Source organism: Dipteris shenzhenensis, chromosome 1 (genome assembly GCF_047967505.1).
Source record: "Dipteris shenzhenensis isolate YYH24624 ecotype China chromosome 1, Dip_SZ_1.0, whole genome shotgun sequence".
Taxonomy (NCBI): Eukaryota; Viridiplantae; Streptophyta; class Polypodiopsida; order Gleicheniales; family Dipteridaceae; genus Dipteris; species Dipteris shenzhenensis.
Window position 1 is genome coordinate 28,359,822 of NC_141596.1, and position 21,424 is coordinate 28,381,245.

The following is a 21,424-nucleotide window of genomic DNA, read 5'->3' on the forward strand; positions in this document are numbered from 1 at the left end:
AGCTCTGTGGTTCTTTGGTTAACTGCAGTTAACCCTCTTGGTAATAAACCAAGTCTTCCCGACTGATGTCAGGTTTATTGACCAGAGTCATATATCTTTGACCGTAGTCAATTCTTTGACCATAATTAAGACGGATAAAAACTCTTTAATTATGATCATATAAATGGTCAACTGTACTTTGACTTAGGATATTTACATTGTGGTGACATCCCCTCGGCTTCTATTCAGTTGACCTCAATTGAAAAGCTTCCTTGTAAACATCCAAAAGCTGTGGATGATCGGATAACATGTTTTCATCCATCCACTTGGCATCTAATGCCGTATAATTCTTGAATTTTACAAGATACCTGTAAAACTCCTTGCCCTGAGGGCCTTTGCGTACAGTATGGTACACAATCTGCTCTGGCGGAAGGACCTCCTCCAGCTCATCCACTTCTGGCGGATCCTCTAATACTAGCTCTGTAGGCTCTGGCCCTTGAAATTTCTTCAGAAGACTCACATGGAATACATTGTGAATCCTCCAATGCTCTGGCAATGCCAACCTGTATGCAACTTCATTTATTCTTTCTATAACCCTGAAAGGGCCATAATACTTGGAAGATAACTTTGCATACACTTTTTGTTTGCCTTTAAACTTGTGGAGCCTAGCTTTCTCGAACTTTAAAAGTACCCAATCCCCTTCCTTGTAGAATTTGCTACTTCACTTTGACCATCTGTCTGGGGATGGAAAGACGAAGATAAATTCAAATTCGTCCCCATGTTATTAAATAAAGCTCTTTAGAATAGACTGGTCATTCTGGGATCTCGATCACTGACAATGGACTTAGGCATACCATGGTACTTAAAAATCTGCGCCATGAAAAGCTTAGCCATATGATCTGCCTTTATGGTTTTGCGAACCGGAATGAAATGAGCTTGCTTGCTGAATCTATCAATGATAGTCCAAATGCCATCATTCCTGACTTTGATCTTGGCAAATAAAAAATGAAGTCCATTGTAATTGATGTATATCTTTCCGTATCCTAGTGCTAGAACTGTTGCTGTAATTCCTCTATGTCCAGCATAGGGAGGTGCATGGCATTCCCCCAAAATCTTTTTCCTCATCTCTTGGGTGATGCATAGGCAGTCATCTTTCATTAGATACCCATCTTTCAGGGAATAGTGATTGGTGGACTGCCCCTCTTGCATTTGCTGTAAAATCTCACCAAAATCTGCATCATTAGCATATTGCTCCCTCATGCCTTCTAGGTCCTGATGATAAGCAATAGTCACATTGTTGACCTGGGGTCTTCGGGACAAGGCATTTGCCACTCTGTTCCGAATTCCTGGGGTATGCACAATCTGAAAATGATACATTGACAGCATACTTGCCCATTTCATATGCTTCTCAGAAAGCTTTGTCTGAGTTAGAAAATATCTCAGACTTTGGTGATCTATTTTAACAGTAAAATGTGCACCCAAAAGATAATGCTTCCATGTGTTCACAGCATGAACTACAGCCAACAATTCTTTTTCATAGATTCCCAGATATCTTTCAGCATCACGCAATCTTCGGCTCTCGTATGCTACTACATGTCCATTCTGATGTAATGCAGCCCCAACACACTCTCCACAAGCATCGCAATCAACATCAAAAGGTAGATAAAGATTCGGGACTACAAGAATAGGCTCTGTAGTCAACTTCTCCTTGAGTGTATTGAATGCTTTCTTCTGTGATATTCCCCATGTAAAGGCTGCATTTTTCTTAGTAAGGTCATGTAATGGAGCTGCGATATCAGCAAAATGCCTGATGAATCTCGTGTAATAGGAGCAAGGTCCCAAAAAACTACGGACTTCATGCACAGTTTTCAACTCAGGCCATTCTTGTATGGCTCGGATCTTTGCAAGATCCATCTGTATCCCATTCTTGGATATTATATGCCCCAGATAATGGATCTCTTCCAAAAAGAATTCACTTTTCTTGCTATTGGCAAAAAGCTGATGATTTCGAAGTTCTTGAAATACGAAAGCAAGATGTTCCCTGTGCTCTTCTTCTGTCTTTGAAAAGACTAGGATATCATCAAAGAGAGTACCCGTGAAATGCCTGTACTTTCAGAAGATGCGATCCATCATTCTATTGAATGTGGCTGGAGAGTTTGTCAACCCAAAAGGCCCCAAAAGGCATCACTAAGTATTCATACAACCCGAATGTAGTGCGAAAAGCTGTCTTATGTACATCTTGTGGTTGTATTCTGACTTGATGATAGCAACTCTTCAAGTCTATCTTGCTGAAAACTTTTGCTCCTCTAAGCTGGTCAAGCACATCATCTATGCATGGTATCGGAAATCTATTTTTGATGGTCATCTTATTCAATGCACGATAATCAATGCTCATTCGAAAAGAACCATCTTTCCTCTGTACTAGTAGTAATGGTGAGCAAAAAGGAGACGAGCTGGGCTGAATCAATCCTTTGGACAGCAAGTCCTGCACCTGAGTCATAGTCTCCTCTCTCTGAGTCGCATTGACTCTATAAGGTGGTCTATTTGGTGGCTCACTACCAAGCATTAACTCTATCTGATGATCCTTTGGTCTCTCTGGGGGTAACTCCCCTGGCAAAGCATTAGAAAAGCAATCTTTAAAGTTTACAAGAAACTGAAATTTATCTTTGTCTGCATCATTCATTTCAGCATGCATATCATTCTCTTTTTCTTTCACAAAAACCATGTACGCGGAAATTGCAGATTTTATTGCTTTACCACATGTAACATCAGATACAATGGGGATAGTCTCCCCTTTATTCTTGGCAACTAAACGCTGGTTTTTCCCCCTATGGATAAAACTCAGCACCCTCTCAGGGTATTCTATTGTTACTTTCTTTCGATGGAACCACGGTGTACCAAGTACAACATCATGCTGCTTGAGAGGAGAGATTAAGAAGTCCTCCTAATCTACATAGCTCTGCACATGGACACGAAGCTTTCCAATCAAAGGAGTAACTTGCACTGGATTCCCTTGGAACATTTGATCAGCATCAAGAGCTCTGCCTAGCTCTTCAGTTTTTATCCCTAATCTCAGGGCTAATTCTTCATATATGATATTGTCTGTAGACCTTGGATCAAATAGGATTAATGCTTGCTGATCTCTTATCTTTCCCCATGATAGCAAAAGCTCTTTTTCCTTTGGGTCTGAGGTACTCCCCAAAACATCTGGGATTGCTCCCACCATTGGCCTCGGTGGTACTTGTGGCTTTTTTTGCTCCTTAGAACCCGAAGGCTTCTCAGGGCACTGGGCAGCTATATGCCCCTCTTTCCCACATTTAAAGCATTTCCCATCTCTGCGAAATTCAGCTATCTGTTCAGGAGTGAATGAGGATTTGCCTTTATATGACTTTGAAAATTGAGTACCCCTCGGCTTTTGAGGGTGAAACCCTTTCTTTTCTACCTTGGGATACTCTCTCTTTTTTGATTTTGAAAAATCAGCTTTCTTTCTTTGAGCACGTCCTGCATGCAAGGATAGTACTGTGGATGGATCTTGTAACGGCACAAGACTAGCTACTGAAGCTGAATGCATAAGGTCTTGAATGTTCTTTGTTCCCAAAGCATTCTCTACTGTCTGAATTCTTGGACTGAGACCTGCTCTATACTTTCTCATTTGGGTTTCTTTGGAGATCTTTTTGAAAGGTGCAACCTGCAAATAAGCATCCCAAAACTTTTGATTGTACACATCCACTGTATCTCGTGCATCCATATGACAAACTGTCCCAATCTTGAAGAACATGATCTCTAAACTGTTTAGGCATAAACTGTTGGTAGAAGGCTTTCCTGAAGTCCTTCCACCTCTTTGGGGCTGACCCATCTGTGGTCTGTGCACTCCACCATGCACTAGCTGTAGCTGTCAAGTACAAACTGACCATTCTTAACTTGGAGGATTTTGAAAACTTTTCTGTACCGAATGCAGCATCAAACTGCCTGATGAACTGCAATGCTTTGTCTGTATGACCATATTGTCCATTATAGGTCATAAACTTGACAGATTTACCTCCCTCTTTGAATTCCTTGGTCTCTCTGGAAGACTTACTCTTCCTAGACTTCTTGTGTTTCCTTCTTTTCCTGGATGGTTTATCTGATAAAGAAGAAGATACAGAAGTCGAGCTCAAGGTAGACGGTGAAGGACTGGGAGATTGGTGATGATGCCTCGATCTCTTCCTGCTATGAGACCGTCCCCTATGAGATCTCCCTTTCTCTGGCTGTACACGAGAGTGTGCCTCTGGCATTGGCACATCATACGCAGCATTAGGCATAGCTTCTGCTTGAAACAAATGCTGAGCTCTTGGATTCTTTCTGAGATTTTCCATCTCTTGCATACGAGTGCATACCATCTGCTTAAATTCTTGCTGAGTTTGTTGCACACTTCTCTGTCTTGGATGTGCATCCCTATCCTGTGAATCCCACTGGATAGGTGATTGAGCCATTTTCTTGCAACTCGTCTGAGATCTGCAAGTTTCTCACACACACTGTGTATGCAACTAATGCACGTTGCCTTTGCTTTTCAAAAAGAAAAATTACCTCAACAAGAGGTGTCTTGCATTCACAACTTGTGCCAGTACCGGGCTGCCGTCAACTCAAGGCATATACCCACAAAGTTGCCAAGGCATCAACAACTATATTGTCCCTTTTCTGGCTACTGCAAAAAGCACTGAGTATGCATCTGATTCCCTTTTCCTGAGCACACAGGCATGCATCCCTTTACTTGTCCAAATCTCTGATTTTTCTCTGGTTTCTGCTTTTTCTGACAGTAAATGCTTTCTCAGATAGGTGAAAACTGTTAGCAGAAACAGTCCTTGCAACTTTTTTTTTTCTTGGGGGGGGACAGTAACCAGATGGGTAACTACTGGTTACTCTAACCAGACTGACTGGTTCTGGTCTGGTTAGTCTGTGACTGGATAGTTACTGTCTGGTCAAACTGACCAGACTGGTTCTGTTATGGTCTGGTTTGGTTGGGCCAGCTAACTGGACCTCTGACCAAAGTCCAGCTAGCTAGAGTTACACTAACCACGGGTTAGCCACCTGTCTGCCACGTGTCAGTGCCATGTCAGCATCTGAGCTGGCTGCCACATGTACTGCCACATCACCTGAGTACTTCGCCACCTGGCTGCCACGTGTACTACCACGTCAGCACCACACGTGTGTGCACCACGTCATTTGCTGAACTGCCACGTCATCTGTTGCCTGGCTAGGTGCCACATCTGAGAGGGGGAAGAGAGGTGGAAAGGGAGCAAGAGAGTGAGAGTGAGAGAGAGAGACAATAGTGCGGGTGTGAAGTGTTGAGTGAGCCACACCACAAACTCACTTAAGTTTTATTAGGATTAGGTTTACCCTATGACTGTCTTAAGACAGTCATAGGTGTCCTAACTTTAATTCTTTAATATAAGGGTAGGCAATGTGCCTTTACCCCAACAACCTCCCACCTAAAGGCCAATGTGCCTAAAGGGGAGAAAAGAATAAAAATACAGCAATATACAGTTACTGTATACAAGACCATAAAGTAAGAATGGTCTCATCCTAATCCCATGATGTGGCGGCAATGTGCAAACCGCTCTGTAGGCAAGCTCTTAGTGAGCAAATCTGCAGGATTATCATCAGTATGTACTTTCACAAGCTCAAGACGCTTGTCTTCCAGTACCTCCCTGATAAAATGATATTTCACTTCTATGTGCTTGGTCTTCTGATGAAAAACCGGATTCTTTGCCAACATGATAGCACTCTGACTATCACAATGCAAAACTGGCATATCTCCTGTAATGCCCAAATCTTTCACCAGCCGAGTAAGCCATATTGCTTCCTTGCAAGCCTCAGTGGCTGCAACATATTCAGCTTCTGTGGTTGATAGTGCAACGCATTTCTGCAACCGTGACACCCATGATATAGCACCTCCTGCAAATGTAAAAATATAACCGGTAGTAGACTTCCGGTTATCTGCATTGCCTGCATAGTCTGAATCTGTAAAACCATGCACCAAAGCATCCTGCCTACCATAGCATATGCACAAGTCTTTGGTACCTTTGAGATACCTCAAGACACCTTTCACTGCTTCCCAATGCCGCTTGCCTGGATTTGCCATATACCTGCTGATAACTCCCACCGCAAAAGCAATATCCGGACGAGTGGCAACCATGGCATACATCAAAGATCCAACTGCAGATGCATACGGAACCTTGGCCATTTCAGCCTTATCATCATCTGATCTGGGGCTGTCCTTACTGCTGAGTTTTAAATGTGGAGGCAACGGGGTACTAATGGACTTCCCCCCCTCCATTTTAAACCTCTGCAGTACTTTGTCAATGTACTCTTTCTGTGACAGAAACAAAAGTCCCTTGGACCTGTCACGAGTAATACGCATGCCAAGAATATGATTTGCATCACCCAAGTCTTTCATGTCAAAAGACTGATGCAGTTGTTTCTTCAAAGCACTAATCTCATGCTGAGATTTACTGGCAATAAGCATGTCATCCACATATAGAATGAGTAGCATCAAACTGCCATCCGTTGCCCGTTTGGTGTACAAGCAATGATCGGTCTCACACCTATGATACCCTTGGGACTGCATGAATGCATCAAACTTCTTGTACCATTCTCTTGGTGCCTGCTTGAGTCCATACAAGCTCCTTTTGAGCTTACACACAAGCTGCTCTTTCCCTTTAACAGCATATCCCTCTGGCTGACTCATATAGATCTCATCATGGAGATCTCCGTGAAGAAAAGCTGTCTTCACATCCATCTGACATAAATTCATGTCAGCATGAGCAACAAGAGCCAACACTGCTCGCAAAGTAGTCATCTTGACTACAGGGGAAAAGATCTCATCAAAGTCAATGCCCTTCTCCTGCTTGAAGCCCTTGGCAACCAATCTGGCCTTATACCGAGGTAAATCATTTGAATCCACTTTGACTTTGTAAACCCACTTGCATGGCAAAACTTTTCTGCCTGCAGGTAACTGCACCAAGTCCCATGTATCATTCTGAAGTAGAGAGTCCATTTCTGACTGCATGGCTTTCTCCCACTTCTTTTTCTCTGTTCTTCCCATAGCTTCCTTGAAGCTGGAAGGCTCACCACAATCTGTCAGCATGATAAAATCAGCCACATTATTGGCTCCTGGAACAAACCTGACAGGAGGCCGTTGTGCACGGGTGCTCCTCCTAACAAACTGTTCCGGATTAGGCTGCTGTCCAGCCTGGTCTTCATGCATAACAGGTGGCTGTACCACCGTATCTGGCTGTTCTACAGCCCCATCAGTTGGCACATCCAGTGGTGCATCATTGGCAAAATTATCTGGCTGATTTTCAGCCTGTATACCCTCTTGAACAGGGTGATCTGCAGCAGGCTGCTGCTGCATATAAATGGGCATTCTTTGCTGTCCAACATCATCATAAATAACCCTCCTGTATTCCACAGGTTGCACGGGTTCCTTGTGTACACTATCTTCTTTAAAGATGACATCATTGTTGCGTATAATCTTCCGTTTAACGGGATCCCATAACCTGTACCCCATTTCACCTTCATCACCATATCCCATAAAGATGCATCTGATAGACTTTGGATCCAGTTTGGTGCGTAGATCTTTGCGTACATGAGCAAAGCACTCGCAGCCAAAGACCCGTAAGTGCTTATATGAGGGTGGCTTGCCAGACCACACCTCCTCTGGCACTTTCAACTCCAAAGCCTTATTTGGTGACCTGTTAATAATGTGAATTGCTGTTTGCACGGCTTCTGCCCAAAAGCCATGGGGTAATGCAGCATAAGACAACATACATCGAACCTTCTCCTGAATAGTTCGATTCATCCGCTCACTGGCACCATTTTGAGATGCATTATGAGGAGCTGTGAGTTCCTGTTTGATGCCCTTAGCTTGGCAAAACTGCACAAAAGCATGTGACACATACTCACCCCCATTATCGGATCTTAGGCATTTCAGCCTACGACCTGTCCGATTTTCAACCTGAGCGACAAATCTCTTGAAAGCATTTAGGGCATCTCCCTTATGCTTCAAGAAATATACCCACACCTTACGTGTGGCATCATCAATGAAAGTAATAAAATATTTGGCACCCCCTAGTGATAACTGTGGCATCTCACACAAATCAGTGTGCACTAGATCAAGTGGTGCTCTATTTTGGGGAGTTCTCCTCTTATGAGGAGTCACAGAATGCTTGCCAAAAATACAATGATCACAAGTAGGCAAATCTGAAAAAGAGAGAGGCGGCAGATAACCCAAACGTGACAGTTCTTGCATTCCCATAACAGACATGTGTCCCAACCGGCTATGCCACAATGAAACCTTTGGCAGCTCGGTTATGGCAACAACATGATTACCCACACTGGAAACATAAAGAGGGTACAAGGTATCACTCTTAAAACCCTCAGCCACTACTGTCTGGCCATCAGTAATCACCCATTTGGAATCCCCAAATGTGGTGTGGTAACCACTGTCATCTAATAAGCCAGTGCTAATCAGATTTTTCTTGATTTCCGGCACATGGCGAACACCATCAAGCATAAATGACTGTCCATCAGGAAATACTATCTTTATACTGCCAATCCCTGCAATCTGACATGCATAGTTGTTCCCAAGATGAACAACTCCATGAGTACCTGTGTAGGAGGTAAACCACTCCCTATGAGGTGTAACATGAAAAGAGGCACCTGAATCCAAGAGCCAGGTGTGCATGTCATGGCCATCAATAACCAAAGCATGTGCTATTACAGCAGAAGAGCATAAAACATCATGTATGTCACTGTCACTGTCCTCTGCTGCAACATTCACTGCATCCAATTCAACTATCTTGGCCTTGCCTTTGCCTTTGCTTGCATTTCCTGCATCTTGTGTTTCAGCCTTCTTGGCTTTCTGATCCCGTATGAACTTGAAGCACTTCGACTTCACATGTCCCTTCTTGCCACAATAAAAGCATTCAATGTCCTTTTTGCCACGGGACTGACTGCGGGATCTGGACTTACTAGCAGATCTCCCCTTCTGCTGAGTCCTGCCTCTATCCTGTACCTGCAAAGCATTTGAAGACTTGCTGCCCGCATTATTCTTCCTGCTCATCTCCTCCATAAGGAGAGAGCTCTCTACATCAGCATAAATAAGAGTGGCATTTGAGTTTGACAGGGTGGTCTTGAAAGTGTCCCAACTCTCAGGGAGGGTACACAACAAGAAAGTGGCCTTGAACTCCTCATCAAGATTCAACCCCTGTGCAATCAGCTGTGTAAAGATAGCATTGAACTCACTCAAGTGTGAGGTCATAGCTGTACCTTCCTTCATGCGAAGATCGACCAGCTTCTTCAGCCAATAAACCTTACTGGCTGAGCTCTTTTGGGCATACAATTCCTCTAGTCTCTGCCATAGACCATAAGAGGTCTTTTCAGCCTGTACATTGAACACAAGAGTGTCTGAAATAGTAAGCATAATAGCTGCCCTCGCAGACAAATCAAGCTCTTCCCAATCATCAGCTGCCATATCAGATGGCTTGACACCCTTTACCCTTATGGGCTTAGCAATCTTCTTTAACAGAAGAACATTCAAGCACTGTTCTGCCCATAATGCATAGTTATGTGCTCCTTCCAGTTTCTTTATGTTCAGAATTGAAGAATCACCTCCTCCTGATGCCATATCAGATGAGGAAAATACCTGACTCCCTGGAAGTAAAAAAGACTGAATAATAAAGTTCTGATTTCTCAGAAAAGCCTGCTCTATTCAAGAGCCAGTAGCACTCTCAAAAGTGCTGTTTTTACTGTTAGTAAAATCTGCAGCAAAACAGTAAATGTCCCTGCAAGTACTGTACCTTCTGACAAACTGTTCTGTGCTCAAAGAGGCATAAAAAACAGTAATTTCAGACTGCTGCTGCTGCTCAACAAGAGCTTAACAGTGCATAATTATCTGACAAAACCACTCAGACTGCTGTAAACACTGCTGTACTGACTGTACTGATCACTTCTCCCACCTCAGATGAGGTATGTCACTGTCTCAAATTGCAGAAAATACTTGACTGACACCCCAAAAACAGTAAATGACTCTTCAGCCTGTCACACAAAACCTGCAACAGGAAATGGGATAAATCCCAAGCAATCACCCTTATACCAAGGGGAGAAAATGCATCTGAAGATCTCTGTTGGTAACCCAAGTGCAATCAAACAAAGTCTGGGCAAAAGCCCCTTGATCTGACACCTGAATCAAGTGGAGGACACCTCAACAATGAGGTAGCATGCAATATGAAAATCTCTCTGACTCTTGTACCTGACAATGTGCAAAGCATAGACTGCCTCTGTGTACTCAGTAACAACACAAACCACAAAGTACAAACACCCAGAAGAAAATCTTTTGAGCACTGTCAACGATGGGCAGTTAGGGACCGAGTAAACTCGATGCGCCCTGACCAAGCGTGGCTCAACTGAGATTTTCAGAGTGTGTACAAAGAATGTGACCTGCAACAAATGTCACCAAATGCACTGCGGAAATAAAGCAAATGTGTGCTCCCTGGCTACACACTGCCTCAAGGCATAGACTGCAAACACATCTAGGCAAAAGCCCTTTGATAATTTCACTCAAAACTGAGATTTTTCCTCAGTAAATGCATAGAAGCTCCGGCTGTCCTGCTGTACTTCTGTCCTTGCAGCAGGTACATGTTCCCCCAAAAAAAAAGAATTTCGACTTGCTGTAGGCACACTTCCCAAGAAAAAAAAACGAGGCTCTGCCTGGCTCCCTACGCGCACACATGCACGTCGAAGGAGATCCAGCTTCCTGGGTGAAGAACTGTCGTCCGTACAGTTGTACGGCAGTCCGTACGACTGTACGGACAGCCCGTACGGTTGTAGTAGGACTAGCTGCACACAGCAGCTAGACAGCTGCAGATGCAGCGTCGCGGTGTACAGCAGCTGCTGTACAGCTGTAGCAGTTCGCCCTAGCTGCGAAATGCGCCGCCGCCACCCGTGAAGCCCTAGCTGCGAAGTGCGCCGCCGCCACCTGTGAAGCCCTCGAAAATGCGCCGCTCTGATGCCCTAGCTGCTCGCCGCCGCCTTGGACTGCTCCCGCGCCATCGACTGCTGCGCCGCCGTGATGCTCTGACAATGCCCGTGCAGATCTGGCCGCCCTGGAGTTCGCGACCGCCGTACGGCTCTGCGCCCTGGTCCGCCTGGTCCGTACGGTCGTACGGACGAAGTACGGCAGTACGGAACTGTCCGTACGTCCGTACGGTACGGGTTAGGTCGAGGTAGAGGGGGCTGGGTAGGGAAGAGGGGAGCTAAGTAGGCTCTGATACCAGTTGAGAGGGGGAAGAGAGGTGGAAAGGGAGCAAGAGAGTGAGAGTGAGAGAGAGACACAATAGTGCGGGTGTGAAGTGTTGAGTGAGCCACACCACAAACTCACTTAAGTTTTATTAGGATTAGGTTTACCCTATGACTGTCTTAAGACAGTCATAGGTGTCCTAACTTTAATTCTTTAATATAAGGGTAGGCAATGTGCCTTTACCCCAACAACATCAGCACAATACACGTCTGCCATGTCACGAAAGCTACGTCACCCTAAGGTTGAACCTTGGATGAAAACGGGTGACAAAAACTCTATACAACAATCACGCGCCGTCGCGTTCACGGGCTGGTGGTCTACTCTATTGTTCTCGAAGCGCCCACTGCAAGGGATAAAAGAAAGTTGTTCAAAGCAGATGCAGCTTCGTCCGTTTACGCTTCATCAGTGCCTTTCTGATAGCATTTGTTGGTTGTGCAATCTGCGAAGAGTAGTCTTCGGAGGCATAGTTGTAGCATGGCATCAACGCTGCACGTCAGGTGAGTTCTATGCCACGGAATCACAAAGAGAGATGGTTTTGGGGCTAGCTTGCTTGGTTGGGTCTACGCAGGTGCACTGCTTGCATGAGCGCCTACATATACAGACCAACTCACCACACTTGTGCGGCAAAAAATTATTTTGTCAAAGCCCTGTTCCGCCATACTATCAGAAGTCCGTGTATCCTCTTTACGGATACTTTACGCTCAAGATTGTCATCTCCAAGGAAATAGATGAATCCGGCTTTGATACCAATGAAATCCTTCCGTAAAAAACTGCAGAGACACTCTCATTTCTCTCCCTCTTTCCCTCTCTCAACAGAGACACTAGGGCCCAGGACAATCGTCGGGCTAGACCCCCCCGAAGGTTTTGATTACTTGAGAGAAAACTGAGTACAAGAGTTCAGCGTGGAAGCTGTTCATACAAAAAATCCAAACGTGAATAAGTATTACATGAGCTCTAAGGCTCCCCTTCTTGGCAACAAGCCACTTGTCAATTTCTACATTACTTTCCTAATTACATGCCACTAAGGGCAACTCTAGAGTCTTCGAAGCACTTGGTCACGCGAACCGCCTCCTAGACTCTTGTTAGGCTCCCGTGGCGCTTAGGAAAATAACTCTTCCTAGTACCTGCAACAATTAATTAAAGCGCACCACCATGGTACCCATTAATTGTTAGTGCTTTGCATGCAAATAACACACTGTGGACTAATTCTAGTCACGGTGGGTGTCCCCACTGAACACATGTACACACATAACAAATATAAAAATATATATTTATTCTCGGGTTAACCGAAGTCAATGCTCTTGATCATAATTAAGGGCTTTGACCAAGGGTCGAGGCGCCTTAATTATAGTCAAGTCTCTCCAACCAAAGTTGGCACATCTTGGTTAACCGTAGTTAACCCTCTTGGCGCATGCCAAGTCTCGTTGACCAAAGTCAACACTCTCTGACCGTGGTCAGCTCTGTGGTTCTCTGGCAGTTAACCCTCTTGGTAATAAACCAAGTCTCCTCGACCGATGTCAGGTTTATTGACCAGAGTCAAGTGTCTTTGACCGTAGTCAATTCTTTGGCCATTAAAAGAACTTTTTGACCATAATTAAGACAGATAAAAACTCTTTAATTATGATCAGATAAATGGTCAACTGTACTTTGACTTAGGATATTTACATTGTGGTGACAGAACATGACAGGTTTGAGGTCTTATTGAGTAGACAGAGGTAGGCAGGAGCTGGGAATGAGACGCAGCTGAAGAGGGTGGCAAAGAGGCTTGAGAGGGGCAACAGGTTTAGGGACTGCTTGGAAACAGTCATGGAAGCATTATATCTTTATACTGCTTTATTTGTCATTTTCTTCTTTGTGCTGCAACCTTTGTTTGAGCTGCTATATTCTGAAAACTTTCAACCCGCATCAGGTTAAATGGTAGATGTCCTCCCTGAAATTCATATTCATGCTATTTTCATTTCTCAGGGTTAAAGAAGAACAAGGAGCGCTATGAGGCAGAGATGGCAGAGCTAGGGTCTGCCAGGGAAATGCAGAGTAGAGAAGCTGAAGCAGCTGGAAAAATCAGTGGACTGGAGAGAAAGATACAATATGCGGATATCGAAAAGGTACTTTCTCATGGCGCGATCAGGTGGTTAAGAAGATTTCCTGAATGGGTAGATTAGAAGTGAAGTAACTATTTGTTTCTTTTCCCTGCCAAGTCTGTGTAGGCCAGTTTTCATGCTCTTTTGACTTTTCATGGTGTAGAAAAATATTGAAGATAAGCTCTCCAAGCTTGCTCAACAGAGGGAGGCCATAAAGGGGGAGATTGATCGAGTCAATCCAGAGCTTCAAAAGGCAAATATCTCCTTTTTAAAAATATTGACTGCCATTAAGCTTGCTGTCATACTATATTGAGTGCTGTTGGTCCATCTTAGTTATTCATCATAGTTAGTAACATATGTGATTTGTTGTTGCAGGTGCAGGAAATTATTTCGAACAGGAACAAAGCTATCGTGAAGCTGGAAAACCGAATCAATGAAATTATTGACAGAATCTATAAGGACTTCAGTGAATCTATTGGAGTTGCAAATATTCGTGAATATGAAGAAAATCAATTACGAGCTGCCCAGGAGTTAGCAGAAAGGCGACTCAGTTTGAGCAGTCAAATTTCAAAACTGAAAAATCAGTAAGGCTGTACATGCGTTGATGAAGTGTTATACAATATTTTATAGTGTCCAAGTATGTTTAGTATTTGAACATTGCCATGTCCAATCATTGATATTGGATGGTTTTTACAGGCTGCAATATGAACAAAGGAGAGATACCGAGGCACCCTTGAGAAAGATATCTACCACTCTTGAGGTTTTGAGGGAAGAGCTGATCAGGGTGCAGAGCCACGAAAGCGAAGAAAAGGCAGCCATGGATACAGCTGCACAACAATTAGAGGAAATGAAAAAAGAGGCAGAGGGTGGGTTTGGAAAGGCTTGTTTTGGGTAAAAACAAAAGAGTGGAATTATTTTGCCGTGAAGAATGCTGAAGATTTTCTTTGTGATGCAGGAATAAAGTCCAAAGCTGATCAATTTGAGAATGAAATACAGGAGTTGAAAAAACAAGCAAGCAGTGATACTGCAAACCTTGGCAAACTGAAGCGGCAAATGACTGTGAAGGTTCTCTCTCAGAACATCTACATACACAGTCAATGACTTGTCATTTTCAATTATGAAATGAGTCAAGTCTATCAGGAAAAGAATTTCTCTGATATTCATTAATGGAAGGTCTTCCAGAACCGACTTCACTTTTATCCCATGGTTTGCATTGAAGAGTTACTGAGGAAAAAGAACTTCTGAGCTCAGGTTGCTACGAGGTTTATATTTCTCTATATGCTTTTGTGCACTCAAGGTCTCACATTGGATGACTCAGTGACTAGCAAGGTGAATTGAATGTTGGTTGTGCAGCGAACCTGAGGAGAGTAAAATATATACACTGGTTCATGGTCACAGCTTTGATTTTCTGTATTTGCTTGGCAGACATGTAAAAGTTGTCAGGAAGACCCAAATTATGGAGAAATGGACTAAAAACTGTCTTGAAAGTACTGCACAATGTGAGGCAACAAAGGGAGATAGAAAGAAAGAAAGAAAGAAAGTTTATTAAAAGGCTCTATGTTACAGATACAATGAGCTCAATGGGTGGAGCCTTTAAGCGGGCATCAGCACCCAAGAAAAATACAACATAATCATTTAAACAGCCCATGGAGAGGATGCTGTGGCATAGCATCACTGAGATGATCCTCTGGAAACTGATGGAGGGGTCAAGCCCAAGGGGGAGCCTGGTGGTGTACAAGGCTGTGATGGCATAAAACCTTTGACACAGCACTTGCGGCGGTCGATGTGTGTGGTCCGTTGTGGCCTCCTAGTTGTGGCCCTGTGTAGGACTAGTGCAACTGTCACGCCATCTCCCTGGGGCCTACTGGTCCGTGCCATCTGGCAGCGATCAAGTCTAGTTGTACACCCTGATCTCTCCTATGTGTCTTGAGTAGATGCTCTGTGTTGGATGGTCTGATGAATGAACGTTGCTAGGCATATCTGTTTTGGATAAGGCAAGAAATTAGAGAGGGGTCTGAAACTATCCTTGAGGAGACAATGGTAATGACGTCGGATCTCATAGTATACCGGGCATCTAAAAGCGAAATGGTCCTTTGACTTGATCTCCTGCTGATCACATACAATACAGATGCCCTCTTTATGTATGACCTTAGCTTGCCCACTCCAGTGCGTAGTTGGATTGATGAGACACGGAATGCCCAATCAATAGCTCAAGGAATGGGGGAGGTGAATCAGTGTATAACCTAATGGTTCAATGAAGCCCTCCTCTGAAATCCATAAGCAGTGTTCCTTATAGAAGATTGAGCTTCATAGGGAGCTCGTTGGGTGCCAACTAGGCCCGGAATGTGTGTAGCTGTAAGAGATCCTCTTGGATAACTTGATTGACCTCGTGATAGGTGATTGGAATAGGAGGCGCCTCAATGCTATATTGAAAGGGGGATAATTTGTCCATGTGGAGCTCAAACCATGTTCGTGTATGTGCGTACCAACACCTCTGATGGCCCTCAGAAGTTAAAGTCATGTAACCCTATCGAAACCATGGTCTACAACACTAGAATCATATGCAAGCAACTCGACACCCAACCATGCTGATCCAGACTTGGCCCCATTGAGCCGAGGCTAGAGGGCCTTGTGGAAACTGCAAGCCCTACAAGCCATACCTCACCCTTGGCATCCCATACCTCCTGGTGAACATCTGCATTGGTAGCTCCTACTTCTACTCCCTCACTGGCCAGTGTGTGCAACTATGGCCCTGGCCCTCCCTTTGTAGCCTCGAGGAAGAGTGCTCACCAAGAAAAGTGAAAAAGCAATCCTGTTGACCCATGCTCCCACGGATAGCACTCTAGCCTGTCATCTCCCTACCTATCCCTAGCGTGCACATGACATACTTTCCTTTCTCAAAGAGCTGACTGCTGAGCTGATAAACTCTCAGAAGAAGTAGTCAACTTGCTAGAAACAACTCACTATTGGTCCAAACCAATAGACTCAAGGACAATCCTACCAAGAGAGCCACCTGCTCAGAAACATAACATGAGCATGAAGTCCTGGTCAAAAAGCAACATCCTTTGGTAGTGAAATCAAATCTACACTCCTCAGTCTCGAAAGTGAATCAAATCTACACTTTCCAGGTCTCGGAAGTGAAATTAAATCTAACTTTCCACACTTGAAAAGTCAAAATATCTGCTTTTCACATGTAGTCTAAAGTCTTAACTCAAAGCAAATTTGGCCGGTCAATGTCAAAGAAGCTTGAGTATCAAGAACCAATATTTTAAAAGACTCTATTATGATTTAAGCGAGCATCTCATAATTGTCTGTATGAGTAACCTATCTTCTAAGAAAGGAAAAGGTAGTCTTGTGTTCGTAGGCGCAGAGTCCTAAATAAATCTGGATGCTCTGGCATAACCCCGTCACATTGATGGATCATGGAGTCCCATACCACCTGAATACACCACACCCCCACGTACTATGATTGCTAAAACTCCAGTTTGTGGATTTGTCGCGAATTATCAATACAAATGGCCAACCAAAAACCACAAAATTGAAAAAGCTCTCGAAAAGTATTGATGCAATTCGAGACTAGGGACCAACTCTTGGTCTAGAGAATAGGCAGCGTCTGTGCACGTAGAAACTTCCTTGACAAGCGTCCGAGTCGAAGCATCTATCTATACCCATCAAATCTTGGAAGCTAAGCATGTTTCCCAAAACTTTGGACTCATTGAAATCCTTGAGATTTTAGATCCCTATGAAAGGATTCTCATCAAACAATTAGCTATAGACATCTAAGACACCCCCAATTGGCAATCAAAAGGCTCTCATGTCTATAAGCAACAAACAATTAAAGTTTTAGAATCACATCCACAAAGAAGTGGGTTAAAAGCTTAAGAGTTAACCTTATGACAAGCATAAGAAAACAATGTATTGAATTCAGCCCAAAATCGGGTGAGTACAAAGAAAGGCTGAGGTGCCTAGAGATCAAGTGCGAGATCTCTTATGCTTATAAAGAACATGGTGTTGACGCAATGCTTCTAAGACACATTGTTGACACTTATTAGAGCCTTTAGTCACATACTTTTGATTCTGTGGAGTCTGATAATATCTAAGAGATTCCCAAAGCTCTTCTTGCAAATTCTCCCATCTCCTGAAGGACAGCTTTTGGTCTTCGTGGAATGAGGTTTGAGGTGATTTCATCCTCCAATTCTACAAGATAGTAATCCAAGGAAGGAGTCTTGTTACTGTGGTGGCTCTCCATCACCAAACACTCGCGAAGATTGAAACTGCAAGATGCTTCGAGAAATCGCCCACGACAAGATGATGGCTGAAAGGAATGGTAGAGGAGGAGGATATCATAGTGGACAAAGAATTCAGCGCAGCTACAGAGCTTGTGCTGAGAAGAGACGGGTAGAGATAGCAAATCGCAAGAGAATCACAGCCAGAGGAGCTAGCAATGATGGCAAAATTTGAGAGAAGGATGCTAGGTCTATGAGTGTGGAGGGACTGTATGGAAGGGCCTAACCTTGGTTAGGGAGACTTCAAGTGGGCCGAGAGATTCGACTATGGCAACTCCTTGTACCATGGCCTTCTACCCACAAAAAGTGAGCTTGAACTTGAGGCATTCACCCCAATGTGGGCTTGTGGGCCTCCTCCAAACCTTAGGTTCATATTTCTTTTTGAAGTGTAGAAAATAGCTGAGTTGTGTCTGTATGAGAGATTTTGAAATGATCATAAGAGGGATTGACTGTATAATGACTGGTCCAAACAGATGAGAAACAAAAAAAAATGCATCCAAATAGATAGTAGAAACATCACATGATGTGCTCTGCATATTCTGATATTAGAGATCTTGCCAGAGCTTTGTTTACTGAGGTAAACAAGTTTAGGAAGTGCACACAACCCTCAAATTGTTATAAATGATATCCAAGAGAAGCATGTGTGCACTGGGGAGGCGTAATCTAAGCTTTTCGTTGCCTTATTTGTTTTGCAGATTGTCGTAATCATGGGTAGGGGAGCATTTGTATTTCAAATATTTCCACCAGCAAATTGCAACACTCTTGGCCTGATCCCTTTTAGAACAAGAGAGGAGGGGATTCTTTTTCAGTTTTGGGTTCCATAGGCTACATTTGGTCTTGCAGGACGCTAAAAAGGAAGGTCATCCAATCCATCCATCCATCGTCCTTACTCCCTTCGAAAACGAGAGAGAACATACTCCCTCCAGCACTATTTGGATTCATCTTCATGTGCACACCAGCACACCGTCCTTGCCACATGCCTTGGACGTATGGATTATGCATTGATTTGATAAGGTTGATCCTTCTTTACCAATGTTTTGGCTGCCTGCTTATGCACTGTGGAATAGAAAGGAAAGGGTTAGCCATGGTTTATGCCATTAAAAAAGATAGAAATTGTGAAACCACTTCAGGTTTTACCCAAGATCTGTTGTACGTGATGAGAACAAGCCCAACAGTACAAGAAGATGGCTCCTCTTGCTGCTGATGGAGTTCGACTTCACTCTGGTGGTGAGGAAAGGCAAACAACACCCGTGGACCACTGATCACGAATTGACACTGGATAAGAAGCCAGTGGGGTAGAGGATGACTTGATGGCTCAAATGGTAGGTGACACTTGAGAGGGTTCATGTGCAAAATTACAAATGTGCTTACTCAATATGCTTGTCCCATGACTTGCATACAACATGTGTTCAAGAGTCCTTACATATGGGTCCTACATTCCTTTCCCTTCATAAAAAATTGAAATTTATAATTTTGTAAATTTGAAGTCCCCTTTCGAATGTTATCCCTTCCTTGCTTCACCTTTTTCTTAATAGGGTGGTTTATCTATAGTTAAGTTAAGTGCCTCATTGCCCAATTTTGCTTGGCTGGTTGCCCTTCGTGCCTTTTTCACGGCAACCATTGCAACCTTGCCTTAGGTCTTTTCCTTATCTGCTGGTGGTTTAAAACATAATATTTTCAGCTGGTATTTGGAGGAGTAAGCTTCGTCTTATGGAGAGGACAAGTCTTGCTGGGACATAATTATGTCTTAACACGTTTGTATAACGTGAACAGACAAATTGCCTTAGTGTGACAGTAATATCAATCAACAATGTATCATATGAATTAATCTCAAAATCGTGTGAAATTCACAGAGCAACCAGATTCTCGAAAACGGTTTCTTTACAGGTAAAGTAATGGAGCTGATCTCTTGATGGTGCTTTGACAGGAAACACAAATTGAACAGCTAAACTCTCGCAGGCTCGAAGTGCTGGAGAATTGCGAATTGGACCAAATAAAGCTTCCCATTGTGCCAGATTCCATGGATGTAGACTCTGCTGGATCAAGTGTACAGTTATCAACATATGATTATTCACATCTAAACAGATTGCATCAGCAGGTGGGTATCTGTCACCAGTTGGCTGTTGCAGATCATTTCCCTTCACGTTATTTGGTGTCTCCACCTGTTGATGTTGACCATTTGACTGAGCTGTAAAATCATCTAGGCAACTGAGAAAGAGAAGCTCGAGGCAGAGTTCAAGGCAAAATTAGCATCCATTTCTTCGGAGATAGAAAGAACTGCTCCAAATCTCAAAGCTTTGGATCAGTATGAGGTCCTTCGTGAAAAGGAGAGGGAGGCGGTTGAGGAGTTTGAAGCAGCCAGGAGGGAGGCGAAGGAAATTACTGACAAATATAACAGTGTCAAACAAAAAAGGTTTCCGAGTTTTTTGGTTATTTATGAAACAGCTACTATGAGCAATAGTTACACATTATTAACGATGCTATTTATTGATTTTGCAGGTATGAAAGGTTTATGGATGCATTTAACCATATTTCCACTAATATCAATAAGATCTACAAGCAACTTACACAGAGTAATACCCACCCTCTTGGTGGCACTGCTTATTTGAGTTTAGAGAATGAAGATGAGCCATTTTTATATGGGATCAAGTACACAGCCATGCCCCCTACAAAGCGTTTTAGGGACATGGAACAGCTTTCTGGTGGAGAGAAGACCGTGGCTGCTCTTGCACTGCTTTTTGCTATCCACAGGTATAGTGATTCAAGATGGTGGAGAGAGTTTAATTAGGGGCTGTCCTTTTTTTAAACCTGTTTATCAATCGAACAATTAAATTTCCGTCATGATACTAAGTTCCATGTACTTTTGGCCTGTTGTGATTGCAGTTTTCGACCATCTCCATTCTTTGTACTAGATGAGGTAGATGCAGCTTTAGACAACTTGAATGTTGCTAAGGTGGCAGCCTTCATCAGAGCCAAATCTAGAGATGAAGCAATAAGCCAAGACAATGAAAGCAAGGGGGTTGGATTCCAAAGCGTGGTCATATCACTGAAAGACTCCTTTTATGATAAAGCAGATGCTTTGGTCGGTGTTTATCGTGATTCTGAGCGAAGGTAAGTGTGCGGTTTACTGATCTTTGCTTTGCTAAAAAAATTTGGGCAGTTTTTCAGGTATTGCATTTCAGCTACGTAGTGGGTATATAATAAAGTGCTGTGGATTGCAGTTGTTCCAGGACTCTTACTTTTGACCTCAGCAAATATAGTGATTAAGTTGGGTGCAGTCTTATACAAGTCAAAACATGAATGGGCGCAGATGGTCTCTTTCCACTAGCCATGGTTTCAAGACTGTATTTATGTACATAGCTGCTTTCTAAGGGAGTGGAGCTTATCTTTTTATGTATATATAGCAGCACTTGACGTTTAGTCAATTGCCTACCATGGAAACCTCAAGTGTAATTTGGATGTTAAAAATCTGGCTTTTTCCTTGTCTATAAATGGGATTCAAAAAGAGCGTATTTGCACCTCAAGCTTTGGTATTCATGGGATAATGAAATTCGATGTTGACATTAAAATATAATCTCTTAGAAATAGTGGCTATTTTATCAATTTGCGTTAATTTGTGAAAAAAATCTCGTTTCCCAAGAGTTTTTTGCAATATTCTTTGAGGTCCCTAAAGACAATGGCTTTCAGTTTGTTTTTGGGGACCAGTTCTGTGCATTCTTTATTGGAGTTGGAGTGCCAAG

General features: G+C 43.3%; 1 protein-coding gene across 1 annotated transcript in view; it reads left to right on the forward strand.

Annotated features, from left to right (window-relative positions):
• The window catches only part of TTN8 (Structural maintenance of chromosomes (SMC) family protein), a 54,702-nt gene extending 33,483 nt beyond the window's left edge, over positions 1-21,219 (forward strand). The window contains exons 10-19 of the mRNA XM_087373888.1: positions 13,283-13,422; positions 13,562-13,651; positions 13,774-13,982; positions 14,095-14,264; positions 14,354-14,463; positions 19,612-19,782; positions 19,889-20,097; positions 20,184-20,435; positions 20,568-20,795; positions 20,906-21,219. Coding sequence (XP_087230014.1) covers positions 13,283-13,422; positions 13,562-13,651; positions 13,774-13,982; positions 14,095-14,264; positions 14,354-14,463; positions 19,612-19,782; positions 19,889-20,097; positions 20,184-20,435; positions 20,568-20,795; positions 20,906-20,951 — 1,625 coding nt within the window. The 3' untranslated portion in view covers positions 20,952-21,219. The remainder of the gene's footprint in view (positions 1-13,282; positions 13,423-13,561; positions 13,652-13,773; positions 13,983-14,094; positions 14,265-14,353; positions 14,464-19,611; positions 19,783-19,888; positions 20,098-20,183; positions 20,436-20,567; positions 20,796-20,905) is intronic.
• The last annotated feature ends 205 nt before the right edge of the window (positions 21,220-21,424 follow it).